Source organism: Acyrthosiphon pisum, chromosome A1, assembly GCF_005508785.2.
Source record: "Acyrthosiphon pisum isolate AL4f chromosome A1, pea_aphid_22Mar2018_4r6ur, whole genome shotgun sequence".
NCBI classification, from domain to species: domain Eukaryota; kingdom Metazoa; phylum Arthropoda; class Insecta; order Hemiptera; family Aphididae; genus Acyrthosiphon; species Acyrthosiphon pisum.
Genome location: NC_042494.1, coordinates 70,108,791 through 70,121,275, shown reverse-complemented (window position 1 = coordinate 70,121,275; position 12,485 = coordinate 70,108,791). Strand labels below are relative to the sequence as shown.

The 12,485-nt window shown below is 25.8% G+C and overlaps 3 protein-coding genes across 5 annotated transcripts in view; 2 read left to right on the top strand and 1 right to left on the bottom strand.

The window, feature by feature from the left end:
* Positions 1-4,306, top strand: part of LOC100161479 (AT-rich interactive domain-containing protein 2) — a 26,472-nt gene extending 22,166 nt beyond the window's left edge. For all 3 annotated transcript variants that reach the window (XM_008184899.3, XM_008184890.3, XM_008184894.3), the window contains 2 exons: positions 3,430-3,521; positions 3,594-4,306. In XM_008184899.3, the coding sequence (XP_008183121.1) occupies positions 3,430-3,521; positions 3,594-3,699 (198 nt within the window). In that variant the 3' untranslated portion in view covers positions 3,700-4,306. The remainder of the gene's footprint in view (positions 1-3,429; positions 3,522-3,593) is intronic.
* A 2,101-nt stretch (positions 4,307-6,407) lies between these two features.
* On the bottom strand, positions 6,408-7,162 carry LOC100166704 (UPF0671 protein CG14806-like). The gene is given in 2 exon segments (NM_001162247.1): positions 6,408-6,881; positions 6,972-7,162. A coding segment is annotated over 1 exon segment (393 nt). The 5' UTR covers positions 6,878-6,881; positions 6,972-7,162; the 3' UTR covers positions 6,408-6,484.
* A 145-nt stretch (positions 7,163-7,307) lies between these two features.
* Positions 7,308-9,933, top strand: LOC100168780 (40S ribosomal protein S24). The gene is made up of 5 exons (XM_001943947.5): positions 7,308-7,457; positions 7,990-8,064; positions 9,354-9,563; positions 9,635-9,751; positions 9,817-9,933. The coding sequence occupies exons 1-5, from the start codon at positions 7,455-7,457 to the stop codon at positions 9,817-9,819; spliced, it is 408 nt and encodes a 135-aa protein (XP_001943982.1). The 5' UTR covers positions 7,308-7,454; the 3' UTR covers positions 9,820-9,933.
* Positions 9,934-12,485: the final 2,552 nt, after the last annotated feature.

The following is a 12,485-nucleotide window of genomic DNA, read 5'->3' as shown; positions in this document are numbered from 1 at the left end:
TAAATTTCAAGTATTTTTATTCAACAAATAAAGTTTTATTGACATTCATAGAAAAAAAAAACAAATTAAATTGGAAACTGAAATTGTCCGTAAACAGCTCAAAACAAATCAAAATATTTTGAAAATTTTATCATGTATAGATAATGGAAATTTAAAAAACCAGTGAAAATTTCATATATCTACAGTCATTCGTTTTAAAGTTACACCAAAAACCAAAATCAATTTTCTCGAAAACAGATTTTGCGTAAAAATTCCCGTTTTTCCTTAATTTTTCTTTTGTTTTTCACTGCGCTTTTGAAAACTATTGGAAAAATTTTACTTTTGACCCCCCAAAGTACCAACTAGATTCACTTTCCTATCAGAAAAGATACTGTTGAAGAAGCACTTTTACTGTCCTAAAAGGTGATGACAGACACAAAAAAAAAAAAAAATAAAAAAATAAAAAAAACACACATCATTGTATAATCAATACATTCATCGTTCCACTCAGAATCTAAAATCATTTAGCATCAAGGTCTTTTTTAAATATTTAATTAATTATTTTGTAGGTTACAAAAAAAAAATTTAGTTATCTGTTACACACTCACACTACTATCTTCTTATCTTCTTAGTTGCAAAAAATACATACTAATTGATATGTCACTTAATTTTCAATAATTCAGGTTTCTGGCAAACCTGAATGGAAATTTGGGTTTCGGGCTATTTCAGGTGTTCATTTTTTTTCAATCGGTTTTGTATATTCAGGTTTTGGCTTATGATATTTATTTGGGTTAATTCAGGTTTCAGGTTACGTTCGGGTGCAAAGCCCTGATCATTTGACATACTAATATAATAGTTTTTTTTTTCGTTTTGTGACATTTAAAGAGGGGGGCCACTTGGCCCCTTCCCCTTTGTGTTTGCCTTGATTCAATCTATTATTAAAGTTTACTATACAAAATTGGAACTGCTGTTTACAAATTAGCGATGTTGAATAATGTAAGATGTAACAATATAATAATATAACACGTTATACGTTATACTGGATGAAATTTAATGTAAAACCGCTTTAAAAGAATAGTATTAATATTTTAAGCACATTAATAAAACTAGCACTTTAGATACGTATGCAAAATAGAAATTTTTATCCATTTAATATATTACCTATTCATTTTTATACATAATTTTGTTTAAAAAATGTAACAATTGATATATAAATGTGTAATATTATAATATATAAACACATATGGCTTGTATTGGTAGTTATGTAGTTATATATATATTATATTTATATTTGTTATATTATCTAATAATCATAGGTCAAAATGATCTGTATACATAAATGTCTATTCAGGGTAAAAACAAACATTTTTTGTTAAGTATTTTTTATTTAATTTATAATAATAAATCTTTTTATTTCTACAAAACCGACCTTAATAATTTCTGTTTTAAATATTAATTAACATATTACATTTTAGCGTATAAACATGTTATTATTTTTTTAGTATTTTCTTATTGATTTATTTCAGTTTTTAAATAAGCTTTATTGAATTTCGATTTTGAAAATTAATAGATTTTAAATGTATCAAATATTGTATATCTAAAGCTAATCTAATACTTGATGCACTACTATAAAAGAGTCTTAACTTAGCTATTAGTTCGGAATTTCAATTTTATACATACATTTCAAAATATGGTATGTTTGCTCTGCTGTGCAGTAGGTTACAAGTGGGTCACTGTATAATGGATGGTATTAAATTTGAATTAAATGATAAAAATATCATTGTATTAGAAAAACGATTCTGAGCAGACAGTATGTCAGTCTAGGTATAAGACATATTATATACTTATCTATGGTATTAAAAAAAAATTGACCTATAATAAATTCCAAATTAATCATATAACAATATCCATTAGCTACTTATAACAACAAATTGTGATACTGTCATAGATATATAATTAATAGTATACATTAGAAGTTTCAAGTACCCACAAATTATATTATACAATCACAACAAAATAACTAAAATAGTTATTCAAGATTTTTTATTATGTAATTTCGTCCAAATTTGAACTTAAAATAACTATAAAAATAAACCGTGTTTATTAGATTTTTTGGTAACAGAATTAACTACTTACGTAGAATCTTATTTTAAATTTTCAATCCTTAGGTATATAAGTTGAACATTTTACATATTTTTAACTACAAAATAATTATTCAATTTTAAATTTTATAAAATGTCAAAATTCGATCTTTAAATGCTTATGAAAAAAAATTGTGCCTATATAATATTTTTCAATTGCTATTTTAACAATATATCAGGATCCTTGTATTAAACATTCAGTGAAATTTTCATATATCTACAGTTATTCGTTTTTGAATTACAACAAAATAAGAAAATCGCTACATGAGAAATTGTGTGAATATCCAATGTTGTAAAAATTTGAATTTCAAACTCTTATAAAAATTTAATTTGACTTTCTTATAGACATTTTTTTTTTTGATAAAGATAGATTATCTTATAAGGTATCTTGTATTACATTTTAAAATTTTAGTTTTAAAAAGAAAAATTTTTACGAATTTTTAACTCATAATAATTTGCTAATATTCGTGATTTTTCCATATTTTGTCAATTTTTGAACTTTAAATGCTTTTAAAAAAAACTGTGACTAAGGATTTTTAATGTTTTTCAAATGTCATTGTAACAATATAGTAGGAATCTTGAATTCAATTTTCAACTATTTTTACTCAACACATAAGGTTTTATTAACATTCATAGAAAAAAAACTAATAAAATCAGAATTTCTGAAAATGTCCCTAAACAGTTCAAAAAAAATCAAAATAGTTTCATATATCTACGGTAATTTGTTTTAAATTTTTCTTTTGTTTTTCATGGCGCTTTTGGAAATGAAACTTTAAATTTTGACCTCTCCAATGCACCAACAATATTCATTTTCCCTTTGAACATATTGTTCATTATATTAATGAAGTTGAAAATCAAAGCATTATTTGACTACTTATCGTGTACACACACAAAAGAAAAGAAAAAAGAAAAAAAAAACATTTTTGTAAAATCAATACATTCATCGATCCACTCAGAATCTAAAATTAATTTTAAACCTGTGCCATTTATATTATATTTGATGAAGGAAAAAAATGTCATACATTAATAAAGTATTTCAAATTACATTTTAAAAATATCCTAAAATAAGGATGGTGAATATTTTCAATTTAAAAAAATTATTTTACAGTGACTAATTTTAAAACTGAAATTAATTTTTATTATTTTATATTATAAAGAATTTTAATATTTTTATTTTGTTAAATTTATGTTTATATCACAGCTGTATGTAGTTAAAAATATCAATACAAATTTTAACTAGCTTTTTTATTTAATTTTATATTATTGCCAATGATAACGTTCACATTTATAAAATATATGTTTTGTGTAGGATGATAATGAAGGTCCAGTAACCAAGAGCATACGTCTAACATCGGCACTTATTTTAAGGAACCTAGTCATTTATTCTTCGACTGGAAGATGGTTCGTAAAAATTTTAATGCAATTTTACTTAAATATATTTTAAAGATCTCATTTTTGCATTGTTATTTTTAGGCATTTAAAACGATATGAAGCACACTTGTCAAATATAGCACTGAGTAATGTTGAATCGTCAAGAACAATTTCCCAGCTTTTATTTGATTTGTGTCATTCCAGCTGACCACGCTCAGAAGATTAATTTGTCAACATTGTAATTTTTGTACATATCAATCAAAATTGTGGCGTACCCAAATATTTAGTTTAATGCCAATAGTGTACAATTTACTTGTACATACAAAATAGTTTTTTAATTCTCCTCCATCAACTGACTATCGACATACTGTCTTCCAATTTAACAAAAATAAACAGTACTTAAAGTGACAAGTTTAATTGGACTAATTATGTTGTTCTATATTAACTTCTGTTGCAAAAAAATTATTTTGAAATATAGTTTTAAAAAAAAAATCTTTTGATCCAGTAAGATTCTTTGTAAATATTATGTAAATAAAAGATTTGTTTTAGAGTGAATTTAGTATTAAGTTTGAAAAAAAAAACAAAAACAATATTTATATTAAATAAGTATATCAGTATGCATTTAATAGTGTTACTTTTAAGCGAACAATTATTGTTTTCCTAGATTTTTTAATTATTATTATTTTTATTATATTATTTATAAATTTATAAACAATAGTTGCAAACCAGTTGCGTAAATGTTGTACATAAATACTTAGACGTTACCTGAGTTTTATACGATTTTTTCAAATAATAAAAAAGCTGTATACATTTTATTAGTTTTTATTTTTTATTTTAAAATGTACTGTTTTATACACAATAATGCACACTTAATGAATGCATATTTTTTTTATTTTAATTAAGGATTAATTTATTTTCAATTTTGTTACGTGTATTAAGTGTTTGTGCAATACCGGATAAAAAATAAAATACTACAATGGATTTAGTATTGTTATCGGTCTCCAAAAAATCATATTATAATATATAAATCTCATATTATTTACATAAACATTGTCTTCTTTATTTATTTAAAGTTCTAATTGTGCAATAAACAATTAATATTTTTTTATACTATTTAGAAAAAGGTATATAACTTTAAATTTTGGAACATATCTTGAACTTATTTTTATTATAATTTTACCATAGAATCAAAGCAACAAAAACCTTAGTATCATAATTTAAAAATAATTTGAATTTAAATCATCTCTGATCAGCTTAGTGCCTATGTAATAATTAAAATTCTAATAACAAATTCATACAAATGCAAAAATATTGTGAATAAAATTAGAAAAAAGTAACAAAATAATTATTGAATTCATAAATAATGGCTTAGTAAATATCGTGCAGCTATTTCCTTTTTAAATTTAGTGAATAATGCTAAATTTTCTGCATATTGAATTTCTCGATAGTTTGATTTTCTTTTCTGAGAGGCAAAACTATGCTGGAACGTAAAAATATTAGCAAGTACTTCAAATTGATATTTAGCTGCAAACATTTCGTACACCTGAAAATAACAAATTTGGTGATAATAAAATATAACAATTTTATATTTCTAAAAGCAAACCTGTGAGTTCCTGGTGTAACCATATCCAATGAATCTTTCATCATAGATTGGAACATTGTTTAATGACACATAAAATGGTTCATAGTACAATTGGTATTTGGATACTTTATGGCTGATGTGTAAACCGTTTAATTTTTTTGAACTTTTTTCAAACCTATAAATATAATATAATTAGTAAGCCACATTTCTACTATTGTAAAAGATAACTATGAAGAATTAATAAAATTTCAAGAATGTGTTTACTATAGGTATTTACAGGACTGAAAATTGAATATTATTATATACAAATTACTAATTAGTAACAATACTATGGCTAGGTTACCCAAATCTCAGAATAGATACATACATTAGAAAATTAGTTGGCATCTGGTTTAATTTAAAGACTTCCATATGGAAATATCTTGCAAGCCCAGTAGATTTTAATTTTATCAACTCTGTAACATTTTTTGGTGGGTCAGCTGATTTATGAACTTCGTATGTGGGCAAGACATATACACATTTTAAACATTTTGGTCTTTCAGACAAAAATGTATTGAGTAATATTGCTGCATCAATACTAGGAATAATATCAATGTCTGTAACCAATGCATAGTGAGTTTGACAATTTAAACGAGCTAGATTTCTAAGATGATTTTGAGGGTAAGGCATGCGAATTCTCCATCGTTTAAGAGTTTCTGGTAATTGCTTCATCAAATTTGATAAAACAATAATTGGATCCTGGTGACATGGTAACTGGTCTGTTGTAAAACCTGATTGAGTAGATTGTGGAAATTGATTTGCAGGTAGGGCAAGATGAAAAGTAACTGTTTGACGAACTGATCGATAACATCGTCGTAGAAATCTTACATAATCTATAATTAAGTAGTTGTTAATGCTCTATTCAATTTAGCACGGTCACACAGATGTAAAATAAACCTACCTTGTAAATAATATAATTCTTCACCAGCTACGTAAATTGCTGTCGATATTGATCCATTCCAATTTTTTGCTAGTTCTACAATAGAATGTAATCTATCTACTGAACATTGTGTGGCTAAACATACCATTCCGCTTGGTTCTTGTTCTGCTATTATGACATTATCAAACGTTTTAACCATACGTCTACTGTCCCATCGGCCATTAGACAGTTTAAGATGAAAGTATGATGTGTTTGATTTCTCATTACCACAATCCGTTTTTGATAAGGAACTTGCTTTAAGTAGTGTAAGTGAGAGGTAAATGTTATATAATAATAACACGAAAAGAATATGATGTATGAAAGTAGAATAGCGATTTATGCCCTATAATAACAAATATGTGAATACAGTTATTGAATAAGTAAAATAGTTTATTAAGCAAACTTGAATACTTCACTTACAAATGATTTTAAAAGACGCATTCTAATCTATAATTAAAACTTAAATATTTTAATCCACTGAATTGCTTTGAACATATTTTTATTCATCATTAAACGTACAATTGTTATATTTTTTTTATACCATTCAAAGTTATAAATCATATGTGTTTTCCAATTTCTGTCTAAAAAATCTTTATAAAATTCAGACATTTGATCGGCCGTGGCTGTTGAAATGCCCTTGTCGGATAAACATTTTTTATACGCTTCTCTCTCTTTTATAAATCTCAGGTTGTGGTTAGTCCAAAATTCATGATTCCATTTTGCTACTTCAATTCGCTTAAGCCGCAATTGACGTTCCACTAAAGACTCGTGTTTTGGTATATGATATTTAATTGGTCTCAAATTTGATACTGGATCTGGAGGACCAACTGAATCGACATTGTTCATTGTCCTGGGTAAACAATACGTACAAAATAAACAACTTTAGAGTTTAGAGTACAATAATTAAATACAAAAGAATGTTAATAAATCAAGTTCATACCTTGGACTTTGAACACATTTATAAAACAAAAAACAAAAAATTATGGATTTTGATTTTATTTAGTAAAAGTGTATTATTATGTTGTAATTTAGTATAAGTGTAAAACTGTAAAATACAATCGTGTTAAATTAATTACAAAAAAAACAAGAGTTCTCTGAATCCTAATTTCACTGAACTCAATTATTGATAAATGTCAATTGATAATATTAATATTAATTATTAATACATAGGGTAACCCTGTGGGTTATCTGCTAATCATAAGATAACAATCATGTGATTGTAACGACAACAGTGTAGCCAAAAGCTAAGATTTTTGACATCCATTTTATTTATTAAGATTTCTGTTACTATGTTCATGATGTTCGGCACCATTGCCACTAGTCAGAAGTAGTAAACGTTTGTGCTGGTGCTTCTTTCTTTTACATTCTGTGACAGATGTAGTTTGTTTTGCTATCCTTAACTCACGGATTTACAACAGCCAAAATGGTGAGTGCTTGACTTTTATCCATTTTAATCTTAAGTATTCTAATTTTTAAATGCTCAAAACGTAAAAGACACGGGGCTCCATTAAACCTTTTTAGCAAATATATCTCGAAAAACTTAAATCGAAAAATATCGGCTTTACCTCTAGTATATAAATTAGTCTTAACCCTTTGGTTAGCTTGAAAAATATTCTTTTAATGTGAAATACAAATTTTAAATGATTCTAGACATCAAGGTTAGGCGTCATCATAACATTTGATATTTTTAATAATTCAAGTATAAAATTTATATTATTGATATTCAGAAAGTTTTCGTCATTTCTCATATCAATTGTCTTATGTTATTTATGGTATTTTATGTAAACAATTTAAAATTAAAGCGTGTAAAATTGTTTAACAAATTGCAGAAGTCTATTACGTTTTAGTTTTATAATCCTACTGTTAAACAAGTATTAAATATATCTATAAAACCAAAATGTTTTGATTTTTATGTTAAATATTTAAATCAAGAATACAGTATAACAATTTTTGTGTAGGTTGCCAATACCTCTACTGCTACAATTCGGACTCGCAAGTTCATGACCAACCGACTGCTATGCAGAAAACAAATGGTAAGTAAATAATTTATGATTTAACAACTTACTCTTATACTCAGTTTCAAATAAATAAACAATTACCAAAAAAGCTTATCTTCAGGTTTACATCATTGTACATTATTTATTAATATAAAATTAATTGAACTATAAATTTATAATATTAGTATTTACAACATTTCCCAAAATGATTAACACATACTATCCACCGTTCAAAGACTGATAACTTACTATAAAATATATATGTTTGTTTATTCTGTAGATTAAGTGATTCATAGTTAATACTTAAGAATAAGTATTGCTTAAGCTATACGCATGACTCAAATGAGATTCAAAAATGAGACTGGCTTAAGAAAAGAAACAAGTTATTTAAATATTAAGGTTGATTGAGACCTAGTACCTTAAGCATTGTTTTTAGTTATTATCAAAAGTTGTCTATTTTTAAATTATCAAAAAGTTAACCACAATAATATTCTATATAACAGCATAATAATATGCAGTATTCTATATCTAAAAACTAATCCATGAATATTAATGTAAAAATTCAAAGATAAACTTTAATGACATTGTATAAATACCTTTAAAATGTTAAGACATTATGCTTTTTCATTAAATCTAACCAAACTCTTTAGTTAGCTATTTATAGTTTTTGTATGTCCAACTCTATATTATAATCAGTGATTATATGCATTTTCAAAATTTTACTTTATGGATAATGTATTTAGGGCCGTTCTTACAATGTCCGGTAAAGTGTCGATTAACGCTAACCAGATGATAACGGATTTTATTACCGGCAGAATTCCTCCGGTTAAGTGTCGGTTAACTTTAACCAGAGGTCGTAAGAACCAGCCTAAGACTAACAGAAATTTTAAGAATTTAATATTTTCTCTAATTTTTCATAATATTCTTATTTGGCATAACTTAAAAATATCAAGTAGGATTTTTTTCTTTTTAAGAATAATAAATTTAAAATGTGAATAAGGATCCAAAGTTGACTTACCAAAAATCTGTTTTCAAAAATATGATCGGCGTTAAACTCAAATCTGTATGTTGGAACCTGTTTATGTTTGATTTACAATATTTTTATTTTATATGAGTCATAACTCCTCTAACATCGCTTGCTGTCAAAGGATTCATAATAAATTAAAATATTGTTAAAGATTATTATCACAGTACTATTTCAAGCAGGTTTTTAACAAAAAACTGTAGTTGAAACCTTAACCGATTTGTATACATAATTTCTATTAAAAGTTATTAATTAATTTTTTATTAAGATATAAATTAGAATTAATATTTTATTTATTTAGGTTGTTGATGTCATGCATCCAGGAAAACCTTCTCCTAAAAAAACTGATATTCGTGAAAAATTAGCTAAGATGTTCAAAGTTTTACCTGATGTTGTATTTGTCTTTGGTTTCCAAACATGCTTTGGAGGTGGAAAGTCAACAGGTTTTGCTCTTATCTACGACACATTAGATCATGCAAAGAAGTTTGAACCAAAATACAGACTTCAAAGGGTAATAATTTTTTTAATACTTTATTTTTAAAACTGTTCCATAAATATTTACAAAACCAATTATTTATTTAGCATGGACTTTTCGAAAAGAAAGTTCAGACAAGAAAACAGAGGAAGGAAAGAAAGAACAGGATGAAGAAGGTGCGAGGTACCAAAAAGACTAAAGTTGGTGCCACCTCTGGAAAAAAGGTATTGTAATAAGTAATGATGCCATGTTTAACAATTATTACATTTATTATTTTTATTTTTTTCAGTAAAATGATCGTTAGAAGTGTATGAATGTACTTTGCGGGGCAATCAATATGCTTGTGAATGTAAATAAAACACTTCTTTAATAAAATTGTTGGACTTAATCCTTAATTCTGAGTCAATTAGTTTTCTACCTTTTTCTTTCAATACATTTTTATTGAAATCATATTTTATACCAATGTGTTTCCTTTCTTTACCTATGGACTATGACTAAGTAACGATGAAAATATATAAAAAAAAAAAAAACATTTTATTTTGGATAGTTGTTAGTACTATTTAAATTAATTTTTTTAATAATGAAACATTCTTATACAATGATCAATCCCGGATTAAGGATCAATTGGGCCACCCCAGGACACCATATACTTTGTGGGCCCCCTTTCAATTTAATAACTTCAAAATAATTGTATCATTACATATTAACGACTATAATATTGTATAATTTTTTACCATACAAAAAATATACATTATATCATTATACGCGAGTTTTTATTAAAAATTATGGATCAATGATATGAAATATTGTTAAAACAAAAAAAGACACATGTTAAATATTTTTAACAATAACAGGCAATTTTTTTATAACAATTTCAACATTTTTAAACACGCAGTTGTACCAATAAAATTTGTCTTTATTTTTTCAAATGATAATACTATATTTTTTGATGGATTCCGGTAAAGCGTTTTTTCTGAACATTTTGACAGTCAAATGATCAATTTTGGTTGGCTAGGTATTAACCATGGTTCTCTAAAGCTTAGTATGATATGCATTAATACTTTTAACTGAAATACCTTATTTACAAAAACTAAACAATTTTTCCTTTTAACTTTCTTTTTATATACTTAAATAGTTAAATCGGTAATCTAAAATTTTTTTTAAAAAAACACACAAAATTGTTGGCAAACATAGTTATTTATAGTAATTTTTCGTGATATAAAATTGAGAACAATTTTATTTCATAATTATTTATAATAATTTACTTACTATAATTAACTACATACTTAAATACATTTTTTTTTTTTTTTTAACTATTGGGTGCGTTAAAAATATATATTTTGGGGATAAAGATGCCCGGAGCCGGTTTCCTCCTTGGCTCCCCTTTAATCCAGGCTTGACAATGATATTATGTAATTCAAATTTAACACCATCCATTACAGTGACCAACTTTTAACCTACTTTACAGCAGAGCGACAACCACTTGCCCACCTTTTTTCATTTTCCACTATAAAATATTAGTTGTTAAAAAATAAGCCATAAATATTTTACCTCAGCACATTTAAGTACATCTTCAAAAACATGGCCATCCTAATTTCCCAATTGTAAAATAGAACATAATAACATAGAACTCGCATCATTCATGTTAGTTCTCTTACTGAGGTGGTTTAAACAATTATTGATGATTCTAATATATATGCATTACTTAGTTGTTGTTGGGAGAATAAATATTACATTATACATTAATTCAGTGATCGTATAAACATTTCTAGTCAGTTAGATATCTAGTTTTTGATGTTTATGCATAATCATTGGCATCCAACAAATAAATCAGTTCTCTTAACTCTTTATACTTAAATTATGTGTTATATTTGTGACTAAACAAACATTGCATAAGCTGGTGCGAAGCATCTTAAACAGCAGGTATATGTGTACAAAAATAAATTTGTGAAGTTCCATGAGTAAAAATCGAGTTTAGTATGTTACCTATCAAGAATATTATCTATTTTATGAACGGGCTACGTAAGGGCACCAGATCTATTAACAGGTAACATATATTTTTTAAATCTTTCGAAAAGTGTATTGCTAAAATTATATTTAAAAATAAAATACAACTTTTTTATAATGACATTTTTTTAAATAATTGTGACATATTGCTGTTATAAAACCTATACATACGAGTATATGTGAATTCATACATTTTTTTTAAACTAATATTTTGTTTGACTTTATTAACCCTAGATCACACGCGTTTAAAATATTCACGAGAAATGAGAATACTACACGTACACTTCTTTTTGTGAGACCGTCATAGCAGTGGCGCAACCAAGATTTCTTCAAGGGGGGTCCAAAAAATGTATTTAACTACTGTTTTTCTGTCCTTTTCCTGAGTATATACAAACATTTAATTTCTTAATAAACACAATTTGCTGAGTTTAAGACCAATAAAAAAACAACACTCAATTATATTATTTACATTTTAGATTCTGAGTGGAAAGATAAACGTATTAATTTTACAATGTGTGTGTTTATTTTATAATTTTTTTTTTTGTCTATCATCACTTTTTAGGACAGTAAAAGTGCTTGGATTTTCTTCAACAGTTTCTTTTCTAATAGGAAAGTGAATCTGGTTGGTACTTTGGGGGGTCAAAAGTAAAAATTTCCCTGTAGTTTTCGAGAAAATTGAATTTTGTTTTTGGTGCAACTCTTAAACAAATGACCGTAGGCACATGACATTTTGACTGAATGTTAATATTTTCATTTTCTATACACCATACAATTTTGAAAATATTTTGACTTATTTTGAGCTCTTTACGGACATTTTCAGTTTCCATTTTTTTTAGTTTTTTTTCTATAAATATCAATAAAATTTTATTTGTTGAGTAAAAAAGCTTGAAAATTGAATAGAAGGCTCCTAGTATATTATTTCAATGGCAGATGAAAAAAATTAAAAGTCCA

Excerpts from the sequence above, each read along its gene's own strand:
- LOC100168780 (XM_001943947.5), top strand. Across the intron at positions 8,065-9,353 it reads TGCTATGCAGAAAACAAATG|GTTGTTGATGTCATGCATCC; the intron begins GTAAGTAAATAA and ends TTATTTATTTAG. Across the intron at positions 9,564-9,634 it reads CAAAATACAGACTTCAAAGG|CATGGACTTTTCGAAAAGAA; the intron begins GTAATAATTTTT and ends TTATTTATTTAG.